Here is a 13,801-nt window from a genome sequence, read left to right on the forward strand (position 1 = left end):
TTTTCTAAGTAGTGTATGATTTTTGGTCCTGCAGGTTGGATGAAGATGGTAAGGTGTTGACTCCAGAGGAGCTTCTCTACAGGGTAAGTCCTTGACCCCTTGACGAATTTTCCTTGTTTTTGTCCACCTGCTTACACCTGTATACATGGGTCCCTACATGTAGTTTGATTGGTCTAGCACCTCCTGTCTAAAGGTGCATGTATTAAAGAAAATTGTCTGCGCATATGAATATTAACTCCTTTTGTAGGTCAGGCCATCACTTTTGCCTTGTCTGACTTGCTGTAGTTACTGTACATCTACGCTCAGTAAAGTTTAGAGAAGTGTTCAGAATTTTATGACCTACTCTGTAATACAATGTGTACATTTACATCTCTATTGCAGGCCGTGCAGTCTGTGAATATGACCCATGACACAGCTCATGCCTGTATGGACGTGAAGGTATCCTCTCTGTACCAGCCCTCTGTCACCTCCCAAATACATACCAACCAGAAAACAACACATTAACAATAACATCATTGGCATCAACTTACGTTCCATATAACAATGCCTTCATCATGCCTTACCAAAGGCATATATAACTGTTATTATAATATTATTGGCTAGAGATATCAAAGCCCTCGCCATCCTGTAACACAGCAAAATTTACAGTAGTTGTCTTGGCTGCTTGTTTGTCTGAGTTGTAGTGTAGTTTCTAACTGAATGCACCATTGATGACATGTTGAATGTTTCTCCCCACTGACCACATCATGTCATGTCTTGTCCTGCCTCACCAGTTTAGATCATGGATCTGCTATGGACTAAAGTAAGTAGACATAGAATTAGACTTAATGCTTCTGATATATGTGAAGCTTGCATGATTTGTTTTGAAAGTCTAACTACTGGCTATTGAGAAACCAAATACCATAGAATGATCAGCAGATCTAGGTTTGAATTTCTGCAAATGAAATGCAAATGTCATCCTCACTATTATACTAGCACTACCAGTAGATGTTTATACAATAGTGTTTGATTTACCTATTGATTAAAGTCCTGTGTATAGACATTGTATCTTCCAATCTCAGAATGTAAATACATGTAACTCATCTCACATGATATTAATGCAGTGCAATTAATCTATGTCAATGTTCTTATGCTCAACATTGTGCTGCCAGCAAATCCACAGTGTCTGTAGCCTTAGTATAATTAATCCCTGACTTATGCCAAGTCTATGATGAAAGAGTAATTTCTGCCAGGTAATGTTCAATTCTCCTGCCAGGAGACTTATAAAGATAAGCTTCTTCAAGTTTTGACCTTTTGGTAATGATGTGTTTGTTTGTGCCTGGCAGTGAGCAGGTGCTGCACCTGTGGTTGGAGGCGCTGTGCTCCTGTGACCCTGCTGTGGAGAAGTGGTACCACAGCTGGTCCTTCCTACGCAGCCCGGGATGGGTGCAGATCAAGTGTGAGCTCAGGTCAGAACTTACAACCTGCCTGTAGGGCTTGGGTTCTGTTACAAGGTTGAAGCTCCTAAAAATGGGAAGGTTTCGACATTTTAAGCTGTATCCCTTTGAACAATATGGTCATGATTTTCTGAAGGCAACGGAGACTTTTCTTTCTTTCAACTTGGAAAAACAAGTCATGATCATGACTCTAGCAGTAGTTAGAATGATGAGAGATCAAATCAAACTTATGCTTGTCTTAAACACTCTTCCCCACAAATGCACGAGTCAGAGTCCATTGGTTACTTTTGGTCATGACTGACAGCTTTGGTGTTGATTTTTAGACAACCACCACAAATAGTTATTTCACTTTCCACTTTGACTTGTTGAGGCAATACCCTCCACAGGATGCAAGTCACAAAGGAAGCTGACGACAATACAAACTCAAGTAATTTCTGCATTGTTGACGAATGCTGTTTTGCACCCAATGGCCAGCTTTGTGGTCAGTATTGGCCCAAACTGCCAAGGTGAGTGTCTGGTTATCAGACACAAATATCACTCTAGTACATGTATTACAAAATCCTGTTGACCCACATTTTGGAAAACTTCACCATTGTCAAGTGATCATCCCTTGGTGAAGTGCTCAACAGAAGCAGACTAAGAATGCAAAGATTGCCTGTGTCATTTAAATGGTATGTTTTCAGTTCTTCCCAGTCTGGATATCTTTAACCCAATCATGTCTGGACAACCTTTGAAGCACTTCTAAGGGAATGTTTACTTCACAAGAGGTAGTCAACGGAACGATGAAGCCTGCTGAGGCACAACCAACATGACCCTGTCCTCATGTCCACTGCACTGAAAGCATAAAACATTTTTTGGTCAAGACCACGTGAAATCTGGAGCTGTAAAAACCATTACATTCAGTTTAAAACCTGCCTGTGTGTTGTGTTCAACTTTAGAAATTCAATTCCATAGTCCATGCTCTTTTTGTGTGCTATTTAGAGACCTAAGCCTCAAATTTCCGGTCTTAAATGCATTTAGTCAGTTTACCTCTGAACCGTGCTGGTGACACAAAAAACACTATGACAGCTATCAAAAGTTCAATGACTTGTTCAATCCTTGTTTTCGTGGCTTGTTGTATTGACTCAACATAATCCCCCCTGATGATCCTTTCTTGGTGTAATCACAACCAGCAAGCTGATGTATTGTGTTCTGACTGTTCCTCACCCCAGGTCTTAGTCATGGTGTGTTAGTGTGGTGGCCAGTCTTTGTCCCTCTGAACTTTAAGAAGCCAAAAGCATTTGAGATGCAAGAGAAGGAAAGAGCATCTAAATTACTAGCTTGAAGGCTGCACAGTAGCTGACCTAATTCCTCTGCCTCCCCACCTGGCAATAATGGGGGCCTTTGCTAATCCATTTCAAGTGCCTTACATCTTTAAGATGGCTTAGCTGTCAACATCTTTGGGGCTTGCATCCACTTAAGTGTTCTGAAAGGAAAAGTCCACAAACAAAGAAATGCTGAGATTGGTTTCCAGTGAAGCTTGCAGGTTTTCTGTCTCAAGTGCAGTCACCTGCTACTGGATTTAAATGCTGAGAACATTTTAGCTTTGGATATGCCAGTGTTCAGGGTCAATGGGATAACAAAAAGCTCCAACTGAAACATTTCCTCTAAAGGTAGGTTGTCTCAGACAGATAACACAGATGGGTTGGGGGAAGGTAGGTTGTCTCAGACAGATAACACAGATGGGTTGGGGGAAGGTAGGTTGTCTCAGACAGATAACACAGATGGGTTAGGGGAAGCAGAGGCCCTACGTTCAGACATGTCAGATGTCCCTCAGTGCATGTTACTGATTGTAAACAACTTTCCCCTTAATTGTTAATTTTAGAGTTCAAGAAGAAGATGATCTAGGACAGAATATCTTATGAATTCAAAATGACACTGACTCAACTCAAATTTACTGAGTCATATTGGGCATTTTGGTCAGAAACCATGACACAGCAGAAATACCAAAGCCTAATATAAGGTAATCTTATATTCCAGCTTCTTTGCTTGTAGCTGTTTGGTCTATTGGGGCAGGACACCCCTGGGGTCAGATAAATCCAGCTACTTGTTTGATAATGTCAGAATAGGATGAAAGAATTAAAGAAATATGTGAATATTGAAAAATTGTTTTCTACATGTCCCCATGTAGTATCTCATTTGAAACGACCAAGTCTGGGAATTTTGCAGAAGCCAGTAAGGCATTGTCCTTAACTGTCTACATATCAAACTTTTAGCTCTAATGTCTGTGAGGCAGTTTTTTTTGTATTGCTCAGTGGCCTAGAAAACAGAGGAGATGGTACCTTAGACAGATGATTAAATTTATTTGGCCTGACCTAAATACTTGTGCATGCTTGCCTCCCCCTCACCATGTCTTCTACCTGAATGCATCACCAGCCACACACAACTCCAGACAAAAGAACCCTTTTGAATGTGCAAAGCCCAGAAGCCTTCTGTATTGGCTGATGGGCCAAGAGAAAAACACACAGATGGAGAAAACTTCCAGGTCAGGCAGGAGAATGTCAAGGAGGTCGGTGGGGTCGTCTGCTGTAAAGTTCAGATGTTGTCATCACAACAGCATCTGTAGGGATCGTCTGTTGACTTTTGCCCTCTTCTCTCTTGGTAGAACTTGACTTTTTAGATTGCATCAGCTGCAGGGAAACCAAAACAAGTTTTGACCTTTACAGTTTCAATTAAATCTGCAGTATTCACCGGCTACACCAAATAGAATGTAAGGTAATGGTAGCATCTAGAAAAGAGGGTGCTCAGGTGCTAAAGCGGAAAAATTGTTACTCTCCAAGTAGAGGTTGGTGGGTGAAGATTTGTGGCCTTTCTGTCATATGCCCCGGTTTCTGTCCCTGTCTTTCCGAGAGTACAAAATTGCATCCACTGAATATAAAGTTTAAATTAAAAACATCTTGAGTGAATACTGGAGCTGGTCTACAGCTTTATCCTGTGTCCACAGTCTCAGCTTTAGTTCCTAAGTAGGCAAGGAAGTAGCAACATACCTGTGAGCTTTATGAGATTAGCCCAGGAAAACCTACAAACCGTCAGACACATACGTAGCCTGAGGGTTTGAAGCTGTTGTGTCAGAAGGAAGGTGTTGGGTTGTAGCTCATTGATAAGACCTGCACAAAATGTTACCTGATTTCCTGTTGTTGTACATGATACATAATACATTTTTTTTATGAACACCAGCACCCTGCTCAAAAGTAGTCATGTCAAAGGATGAAGGACATGCTGGACGTTAATATGATTTTTCATGTGAAGCTGCTGCCAATGGAACTACAGAGCTGTTGTTGCTATTTATTCATGATTTTCCAACTTGCATTAAACTTGTGGATGTCCTAGATGTACAACCATTTGGTTTGTTTTTCCTTTCTGCAGACTTCTGTCCAAGTTCTCCTTCAACCTGTCTCAGGACTGGGAGTTGCCCAACAAGAAGGAGGCAGCTCCTACTGTAAGTGTCAGCTCTGTAGTGGGGCAGACCATTGGCTCTTGGGGGTGTTCATACTACAGCTTGGCAGTTATGGGGAAACAAAATGGTTGGACCAATCAAAGAATTCATCAGGAGTGTTAAGTCTCATTGACCAGCAGTTTAATTCAGGATATAATTTTTTTCTCAAAGAAGCATTTAATTTAGCTCACCTTTCTATAAGTAATGGCTGTTAAACATGTATGTAATCCTAAGAATAAAAGGTGCCCAGAGGAAACTTCCCTAATGTGAGGATGTAACAGGTGGTTTCTCATAAGAGCTGCCACCACAGGGATCCTCCATGGTAGTATCTGTCCTAAAGTTTTAGACTGACGAGTTTGTGTTTCACACTTGAAGCCACCTGGTCAGATTGATAGAATCTGTAGCCTGCATGCCCTATCTATACCTTTCCTCCACTAACGCGATCCAAAGATGCATAAAGAGAAAGGCACACAGCCTAATGTATTGTTTAAACCTACAACCACCCAGCAGTCAATAGGTCTGCTCTATTGATACATTGTAGATGTATTTTTATAAGGCTGTAAGGTGTAAGTTGTATTGGAACGAGCTAACTTTTCCACAGCTGTTGTTTGTACCCCTTCATAGCCATTCTTATCATAACCCATTGTCAATGAAAATGCCTTTAAAGTTTGCTGGGTAAAGGATTGTTTAAAGATGAAAAGGTTGAGTAGAAATTGTTGTCGCATCATGATGCCTTTGGTCTGTTTCAGAAATATGGGGAAGAACATCAGATCCAAGTAAGACCAAAGGATAAGTCTGTGTTTGCCCATCTAACTGTCATGTCCAGTGTTCTGTTTTGTAGCAAACTAACCCATAATTGTTCCAACAAAAGTGCTGTAGTCCTGTTATATCAACCCCTTGTATGTTTGAGTAGCAGCTGTGTCTATGTGATGATGACCAAACACTGAGCTTGAATGATGTGAATGTATCATAATACTGTTGATTTCTTTTCAGAAATATGGAGAGGTGACTCAGAACCAAGTAAGGCCTCCTGCTTACAGCTAGATGTGCACAGTTATATATTGTCATCCATCCCTGCACTGTATCACATAACAAACTAACGGCTCGGTCAATAGTATCTTACATAATAGTCTCTATTTTGTACGTCTTAGGTGTTGTAACAGAGTGAGGTGATGACGTTCGCTGATGACGCATTTGTGTAGTAATATTCGTGCGTAGCCGTGTGTGATTTCATGTGTCAGTCTCCATGCTTTTATGTGGCTTCGAAGCCAAGATTGGTTACATCAAGGGTGCGCCTGCCATGTTTGTTGTCAGTCATTTTGAGGTACATTTTGGCAACACCAATGGACCCCCAAGAGAGTCCCCCCAAGAAGGCGTGGATGCTTGCGTCTATCCCATTAGATTGTCAGTCATGCATCCAGGGGGTCTGCTGTGTTTATTTCAGTTAATGAAACATGCTGCTGTTGATTTTAAATGTCCCACAGAGATGAGCATAAAAATGCCTTTTGCTGTTATTTGAAATTACCCAACTGTGCCTAGCTTTGAAGGTACATTGTGCAGGGCTATTGATAAAGAAATTACATGTTTGAAAATCCAATTTGACAAAAGGACCAGCCCAACAAAAAAAAGCATACTGACACTGACAGGGATGTTCATATTATCCTTTCCAGACTAAATGATTGTCTTTACCATCTGCTCAGCTATCATTGTAATTTCTGTCATTTTCTCTCTCTGCAAATTGCACTATCCTATTGCAACTCCCTACAGGATTGTTGGTGTAGGGTACCTCATAAGTCTCATATTCTGGAATTTCTAGTAACCAGTAACACCAGGTTGACCATACTTATGATCAGCATCAGCTCAACTACAGCTGTTCTGTCACATCCTGTGTTTGGAACAAGCCAACTGGTGACTGCAACCAAGTACACTAACTCCAAACTTTAACAACATGAGGCATAAGGTTCACCACACATTGGAGGACGGCCCTTCCTCTCTCGAAACGGAAACAGATCAGCATTAAAACCTGTGTCTTGTATTCCTGTTTTAATTGTGTTGTGTTGTGTTTGTTTAGCAGGTGTCCCAGCCTCTGAAGGAAGGTGTACGGGACATGCTGGTCAAGCATCATCTCTTTAGCTGGGAGTTGTGAGCAACTGATGTCATGCTTCCCATCATGCAACAGTCTACTGAATTCTAACCGCCCAACCAGGATCTGCTACTACAGATGAAGATTTCTTTATTTGCTTACTTCACAGTCACTGGTCCAAATATTCAAACTTTGTTAGCTTCAGTCTGCTTGAACAGTTACAACAGAACACAGTGTCTGACAGTGCATCTACAACATGTTGAAAACAGCACAGTGTGAAATCTTCCCAATTTAGGTAAAAGTTTGTTATGTAGAATAGTTTCCAGTTAGATCTCAACACAGGCTTCCTTTAGTTTACCTCAGGGCTTGCAGGACAGTTTAGGTTACATTGAAGCTTTGTACATAAGACTGTCTGTGCAGATGCCATATGATTGGCTGACAGTTGTGTCTTGAACAACTATCTGACCAACATTCTCACCAGTAGATGTTCCAAGGTATCACAGTATTCCATATTTGTGAGGTAGCTGGCTTGAAAGTATATGAATTCTGTATTATGGTGGTAACCTATATATATACATGTAGCTAAGTTGCTGTAAAATAAGTCAGTGTTATTGCTCTCTTTAGTGTCATGCCAAAGTTCCAGCTGTGCTTAGCTTCAGTTCCAAAATCAAACGATTTTGAATTCCAGCTGTAAAATAAGATTATTGTTTTATGAATAGCTGATGGAAAAGTGCATGCAAAGTACTGGTAACCACAGTATTTGTTCACCAACAACTATGCTTCCTCTGTAACTCAAGTCTAGGATGCTTGTTTTCCTACTAGAATAGGTAGTCTTATTAGATATCATTTGATCTATAGGTAGGATTTGACTCTTGTCATAGCTCAATTAGCTTCTAAGAATGTCCCTGAAAAATAACTTCTCCCTTGGCCAAAGAGATGTCACCATAGTCAGATATGACATGTAAAGCACTAGGTGTTTACTTCCTTTAGTTAACATTAAGAAGAATGTATGCAGCTTAGAAGCAGATGAAAATGTACATATTTGTATTTTCTGTTTCTCCTTTTTCTTCCTATATATGAAAGGACACCAGATGATCATGTGAAACAAACATGTAGAAATTGATTCTTGATTTTTTGCTGTCTTATGAATTCTATGTTATTCTGTATAGGTGACAGTGCAATGACCACTAATGAAGTTTTGCCAAAACCAATGAATGGAAGTGAAAACCATTCTTGCAATGTTAGAATAACAGTATTGCAAGGTATGTGCCTACTGGTTGATGGATATATAAAGGCTATGAATGTACAACGGTGACTGAGATAATTTTCAGACAGCAGAATGTATATTTTGAATTGTAAGAAGCCTATTATATGCTGCAATAGTAATATAATATACTCCAGAGATCTGTGTTATCCTAGCTCTTCCAACAGTGTTGTCTGCTGGGGTTCAGGAAAATAAAAAGTACAATGAGCTAGAGCAACATTTCTGTTTGAATCGTTTTTAAAGGAAAGCCCATTTGATGTAGTATAGACTTTGTGTCTACCACGACCATCAGTATAGATACTACTAACAGCCTGGTCCATCGTTTGTCAGAAGGGAAGCTACCGTAGTTATGTTTCCCCACCAACCTCCAACAGTATGGACTGAACTTATTGGCTATTTCTCTCGCATGTATGTATATATATATGTGTCTGATGCCTGCTGTACAAGTAACATCCACGTTTAGTGGAAACATGGATCCGTGCAGTGACAGTTTTGAACACAGACTTTTTGATCACTTCCAATACTCTCCCTGTGCCTGTCTGCTGTATGCCTCTGGCTCATAGCTGGGATTACTGTGGACTTCTCCAAAGTCTCCTGTGCTGTGATGTCACAGGAAGGTCTTAAGGTCTGTCTGTCAACAACCCTAAGTCCTATACATCTGTAATACCTGCTGCACAGATGTCCGACTCTTACTTTCGAACTTTGCACCAAGCAATTCCAATATGTATTCACTGTCATTGTTTACTAAGGTGATTTCGAAGTAGACTGGAAACTGTTCAAGCGGTGGTTAATTCCTGATTTCTTAAATTGTCAGGTTATTAGAGGCACAACTGATGGAAATAACAAAGTTTACTATCTTGGCAAGCTACAAGGGCTGTCACACATGCTTCAGATGAAAGGTTGTTAATTCCTTCCCATTGCAGCAGGAAAGAAAACTGAATTTTCAGTAGATTTTAGACTCATTATTGTTAATGTTAGAAAGGCTATACTTTTTGGGAACTCATCCAGTTTTATGTAAGACCAAAGCAAAGGAATGAAACTTAGTTGTTTTTATCGTAGACATATGAATGGCGTTTACCAGGCCTTAACATAGTACATACCTGCCCAAGAGGGCTGAGTATATCCGTAATTGGTACCTCCCCACAGATGTAGTGTGCCGGGTTATGGGAACTGGTGGGAGTAGCTGATGCAGGACCTTGACACTGACACTGTGACTATTTGTTTCTAAATCTGGCAGAATTGATTTTGAACAGTCTTAGCCTCGATGCTAGTACAACTACAAGAGTTACGCATTGCGTTTAAATCGTCCCAAAGCAGTGTTCGTAGACACTAGACTATATACATCCATTATGAATTCTTTGTTTTTATTGTTCTGGACCTTTACTTAGACTACTGAGATCACAGACATTGTAAGTTGGCGTGTAGCCACTACCTGTAGTGTACCTGGCACGCCGGGCGTGACAAGCAAGCCTTGTAGGAGAGGCTGGCAGGTGCCCCATGCTGAGTCTATGGAGGCTGGCATTATAATTCATAACTACTCTGAACTTAATAATGACTTGTGACAATTTTACAACTTCAGTTATTACAGGAGTAACTGGACCGACATGGATGACAAAATTTTTGCAAAGCACAAAATCCGATTCACCTATAATACAGTATCTCCCAGTCATCATCCGGGTTCTTCAGCAAATTACCCAAGGCCTGTAAAAAGGATGTCGACCAAGGTTAGCTCATGGGGTCTTCCAGGTTGACACAGCTAATACCTGACGGCGCTGTATGTTTTGACTCCGTCTATCGCTTGGCGGGTTATCCGAGGTCACTTCATTTGGGATGCCAAGATTTTGTAACGTTTGGCCGCTGAACCGGCAAAGCAGACATACTGGACAGGTGGTTAAGGACAGCTAGATTTCTTCATAAATTACGTCCGTTTCGCTTCTTCCATGAAATATCTGTTTTGCGCCTGTTCCTCACTTGTCCTTACGGAAAACGCTCGAGTCCATGCAAGTTCGAAAGTTTATGGTTGGTTTAAATCGTGTATTTATAATTCTCGTGGGAAAACGTTACTATCTATAAACGGCATTTCCGCTCCCCCCACCAGTCATCGATACCACAGATAGACCAGAGTCTGAAGGTGGTTATCCCAATCTCACGCCCTTCTGAACCCCACAACTTTTAAGGGAATCATTTGCGCTCGTTTTTCTTACACTTGACGCATTCCTTCAAGGTCATCCCTATTGTGGAGACAGTTTCTATGTTTGTAACAGGAGGTTACCTCGATTCTTCTGTTCGGGTGTTCCGTGTCTCTCATGACGCAACTCTGACTGTTGGACAATGTTCCCGGGTCGTCTATTCGAGATGACACCTGTCACCTACACCTGTTGTGTGGACATGTTATTTTTGGCCTGTACATCTGGTTGCTACCCGACATGCACCCCGGTACAAAGGGCTGATGTTTACTTGGGAACCTTGGCCACCCGCGGGACGGTATTTCTACCACTGTGGGAATATCGTGCCTGATTTAGGACATGGTGTTGAACTTCACTTCCTGTGTGGGAGGAAAGCTAACATGTCCGTGGGAAAAACTAACCATCAAGGGGTTTGAAGTTCCTCGGTAGTGTTAACTGTTGTGATGAAGCAAAGGGTCGTCTCTGGACGGAAAAACACCAAATTATTAAGTGACAACATCTTGCACATTCCTTTTATCATCTATTTATGTTTTTTGTTTTCTCTTGTGTCTTTCTTTCCTTTCTTTCTTTTATTTAATCTTTGTGAAGCAGTGATAAATGTCGGACAAGGGTTAGATGCGGAGTATGTATTGATTATGTACATTTGTATGTCAAGTATCAGTGTATTCTTCTACAGTAAGGTATTTTTCTTTTTTCTTTTAGCGGTTTTTATCGGTCTAAGATATTTGCATTTCACAGATAGAAAGGCACACTTCGCTATCCGGACCTACAGGTTGAACAATGGCTGTCCTCAGTCTCAGGGCCATTATTAAGATAGCTGAAATCTCTGGTGACAAGATAGTCCAGCATGTGTTACGTGGGTGGCGTGACTTGGAACCCGAGTTCACTAACAAGACATAACAGTTGTCGATAATGCTGTACTTGAACTTCAGGAAGAGCTAATATCCTTGAAATGCCGTGCAAGCACAGACACACAAATTATATCGGACGCCAGCTAGTCATTGTTCCAGATTACTACATTCGGCATCAAGGACTTGTAGTGTCCTCGCCTGGCGCTTGCCTTGTTTTCTTGCCAAGTTGTACCGACAATCTGTTGACATTGAACGATAGAAGCAACGTCCCAGATTCAATCCTTGACCTTGTGGTAGGCTGTCAAAGGTCAGGTTTGTTATCAAGAAGGAGCCAGTTTACTCTGGGAGGGGAGCCGCATTCCAGGGCTGGTGGTGACGTCACGGAAGGAAAGTCGTGTTCATTGTGTGTACCTCAGCCGCCAGTCGGAACACAGTTGTGGTGAAGGACAAGGGTTTGAAAACATGACCGTCTGTCGCTATCTGTGGCCTTGTTGTTTCCGTCCCGGAGAAGTGTGATGATGTGTTCTGATATCGTGACCGTGATATTCATTCTCTGTGTGGTAATGAGAGGAAGTGGGTGGGTATGTACATTACATGATATCATTTCGTGAACTTGAGAAAGCACGTGAAAGAGAGGAACAGCAACTCAAGTTCCCACATTAAGGTGGTCCAGAAGGATAGCTGAGGCATATTTAGAAATACTACGAACTCTATCTGATATGGTAGTCTTTTGGGTCTATTTTTATAATTTTCTTTCGTCTTGTCACTATGGCCACATTTTGGCCGCCAAATTGACCGCCAAATTGAGCATTTTTTTCACGCTCCAGCCAGGCCCCAGTGGGGGTGTGCACATTATTTTTAAAAGCTACTCCGCCGCTCGACCAATCAGGCTCGCTGGTCATTACGTAAACTGAGAGCTTCACTTTCATAATTTTTGGGAAGGGAAAAGACACTGGAAAAGAGAGTTTTACTGAGCGTTTGATGTCAGTTGTTTGCAAAACGTCTTGGGTAAAAACCTGCCAAATGCAAAGAATAATAATTTTCTGAAAACACAAGCCGTTTCCATTGTTTATCACACTTCGTATCGGCAAAATGTTGTCAAGTTGCAACACACAACCAGAGATATGCAGCCACACAAATCACCAAAAACGCCAGAAATAATCTGACAACTTCCTATATAAAAACATTCGACTGCCAAAAGAAACGAAGCTGTCTGCTTTGAGCCACAAGTTAGATCTTGGTTTAGTTATGAGCGGCCTGGCGGACCGGGTCACTGCATGCATAAAGAGCCGCGCTTGCTAGTTCATACTCGGCCGTCATTATGCGGCGTTATCCTTTGTGTTCTTTCATGATTTTCACAGACAACTCATTAAGTAATTTTCTACCGAATAAAAACGCGTCTCTACCTGTGCACTGTCTTATTGTTCTGAGTTTGTATCGACTGCAACACGTTTGTAACTACTAAACGTTAACGTTACGTTCTAGTGAACAGACATGATAAGAACTACTAGTAATTTTTATAAAATCTACGTTTTTATTAAAAAATACGATACTTACAAACTTCAGCAGAATTTTTACATAATCTTACGGTAACTGCTACCAATAATCTTTTACGATTTACAGCATACAGCAAATAGTAGCCGCTTACAAAAAAAATCAGTTCCAACAGATTTACAGAAATAGTCCGTACTTTTTAGATAGAACATAGAACGTCGTGCGTGAAAATTATTTCCACAAGTCTAGGACAACGTGCAACGTAAATTCACATAATCAACAAAATTATACTCGCTCATAATCCCATACCACGTCCGGGCAAGCTTTTTTTCCAGGGATATCTACTCCGGTATCGCGCGATAACTTTTTCAGTGTTGTGATCTTGCTGATCGTCAATCTCCTCTGGGGGTAGGCCTAAAAAACAAGTCCGTAACTCCAGAATACCCCGGCAGATTTTCTCCAATAAGGTCTCAGGATAGTCCATAAACCTTCATCTGCAAATCTACGTAGGATACGGCCGTGAAAAAGATCGTCTACCGGCCCAAATGCTGGCGCAAAGCGCACAGCTTTCTCCGCTCGTAAACAAGCCACGCCATCCGCCATTTTGGGTGAGTCACGTGACCCCTACTCGCGCGAAATCTTAGCGTTCTTTTTGGCTGTTCTTTTTACTGGACATATCCCCGGCCTGTTTTTCTAAATAGCGCCGCAGTAAGCTAAATACAGCGTGCTGACAGGCCAATGACCCATTTTTCGGTGGGAGGGATGGGCGCCCTTGGAATGGCGACAAAAAATTGGCGATTTCGGCTCTTTCGGGCTTCAAAATGGACATTATGTAACCCCTACGACATATACAGCATTTTAAGAATGAAACTGTGGAAAAAATGTTCATGGAAAGAGACAAAAAGGTGGTATTTTTTGAAAGATAAGCTTATAAACTAAAATCGTATGCGAGGCCGACACACTGCGCCGCTTTATATGTTGGGAGGGGTGCGTGGCGCATGGCACTGTTGAC

The 13,801-nt window shown here is 41.4% G+C and overlaps 1 protein-coding gene across 5 annotated transcripts in view; it reads left to right on the top strand.

The window, feature by feature from the left end:
- Positions 1-8,475, top strand: part of LOC109484823 (small G protein signaling modulator 3 homolog) — a 54,838-nt gene extending 46,363 nt beyond the window's left edge. For 2 of the 5 annotated variants that reach the window (XR_002141093.1, XR_002141092.1), the window contains exons 26-29: positions 1,354-1,448; positions 4,842-4,914; positions 5,661-5,931; positions 6,983-8,475. Coding sequence is in view for 3 of the 5 variants with exons in the window: in XM_019788189.1 (XP_019643748.1) it covers positions 1,354-1,448; positions 4,842-4,914; positions 5,661-5,687; positions 5,905-5,931; positions 6,983-7,057 (297 nt within the window). In the remaining 2 variants the exon portion in view is untranslated. The remainder of the gene's footprint in view (positions 1-1,353; positions 1,449-4,841; positions 4,915-5,660; positions 5,932-6,982) is intronic. The other 3 variants (XM_019788189.1, XM_019788196.1, XM_019788200.1) reach the window with 3 other exon arrangements.
- Positions 8,476-13,801: the final 5,326 nt, after the last annotated feature.

Source organism: Branchiostoma belcheri, unplaced genomic scaffold (genome assembly GCF_001625305.1).
Source record: "Branchiostoma belcheri isolate BF01 breed outbred unplaced genomic scaffold, Haploidv18h27 scaffold11, whole genome shotgun sequence".
Lineage (NCBI taxonomy): Eukaryota > Metazoa > Chordata > Leptocardii > Amphioxiformes > Branchiostomatidae > Branchiostoma > Branchiostoma belcheri.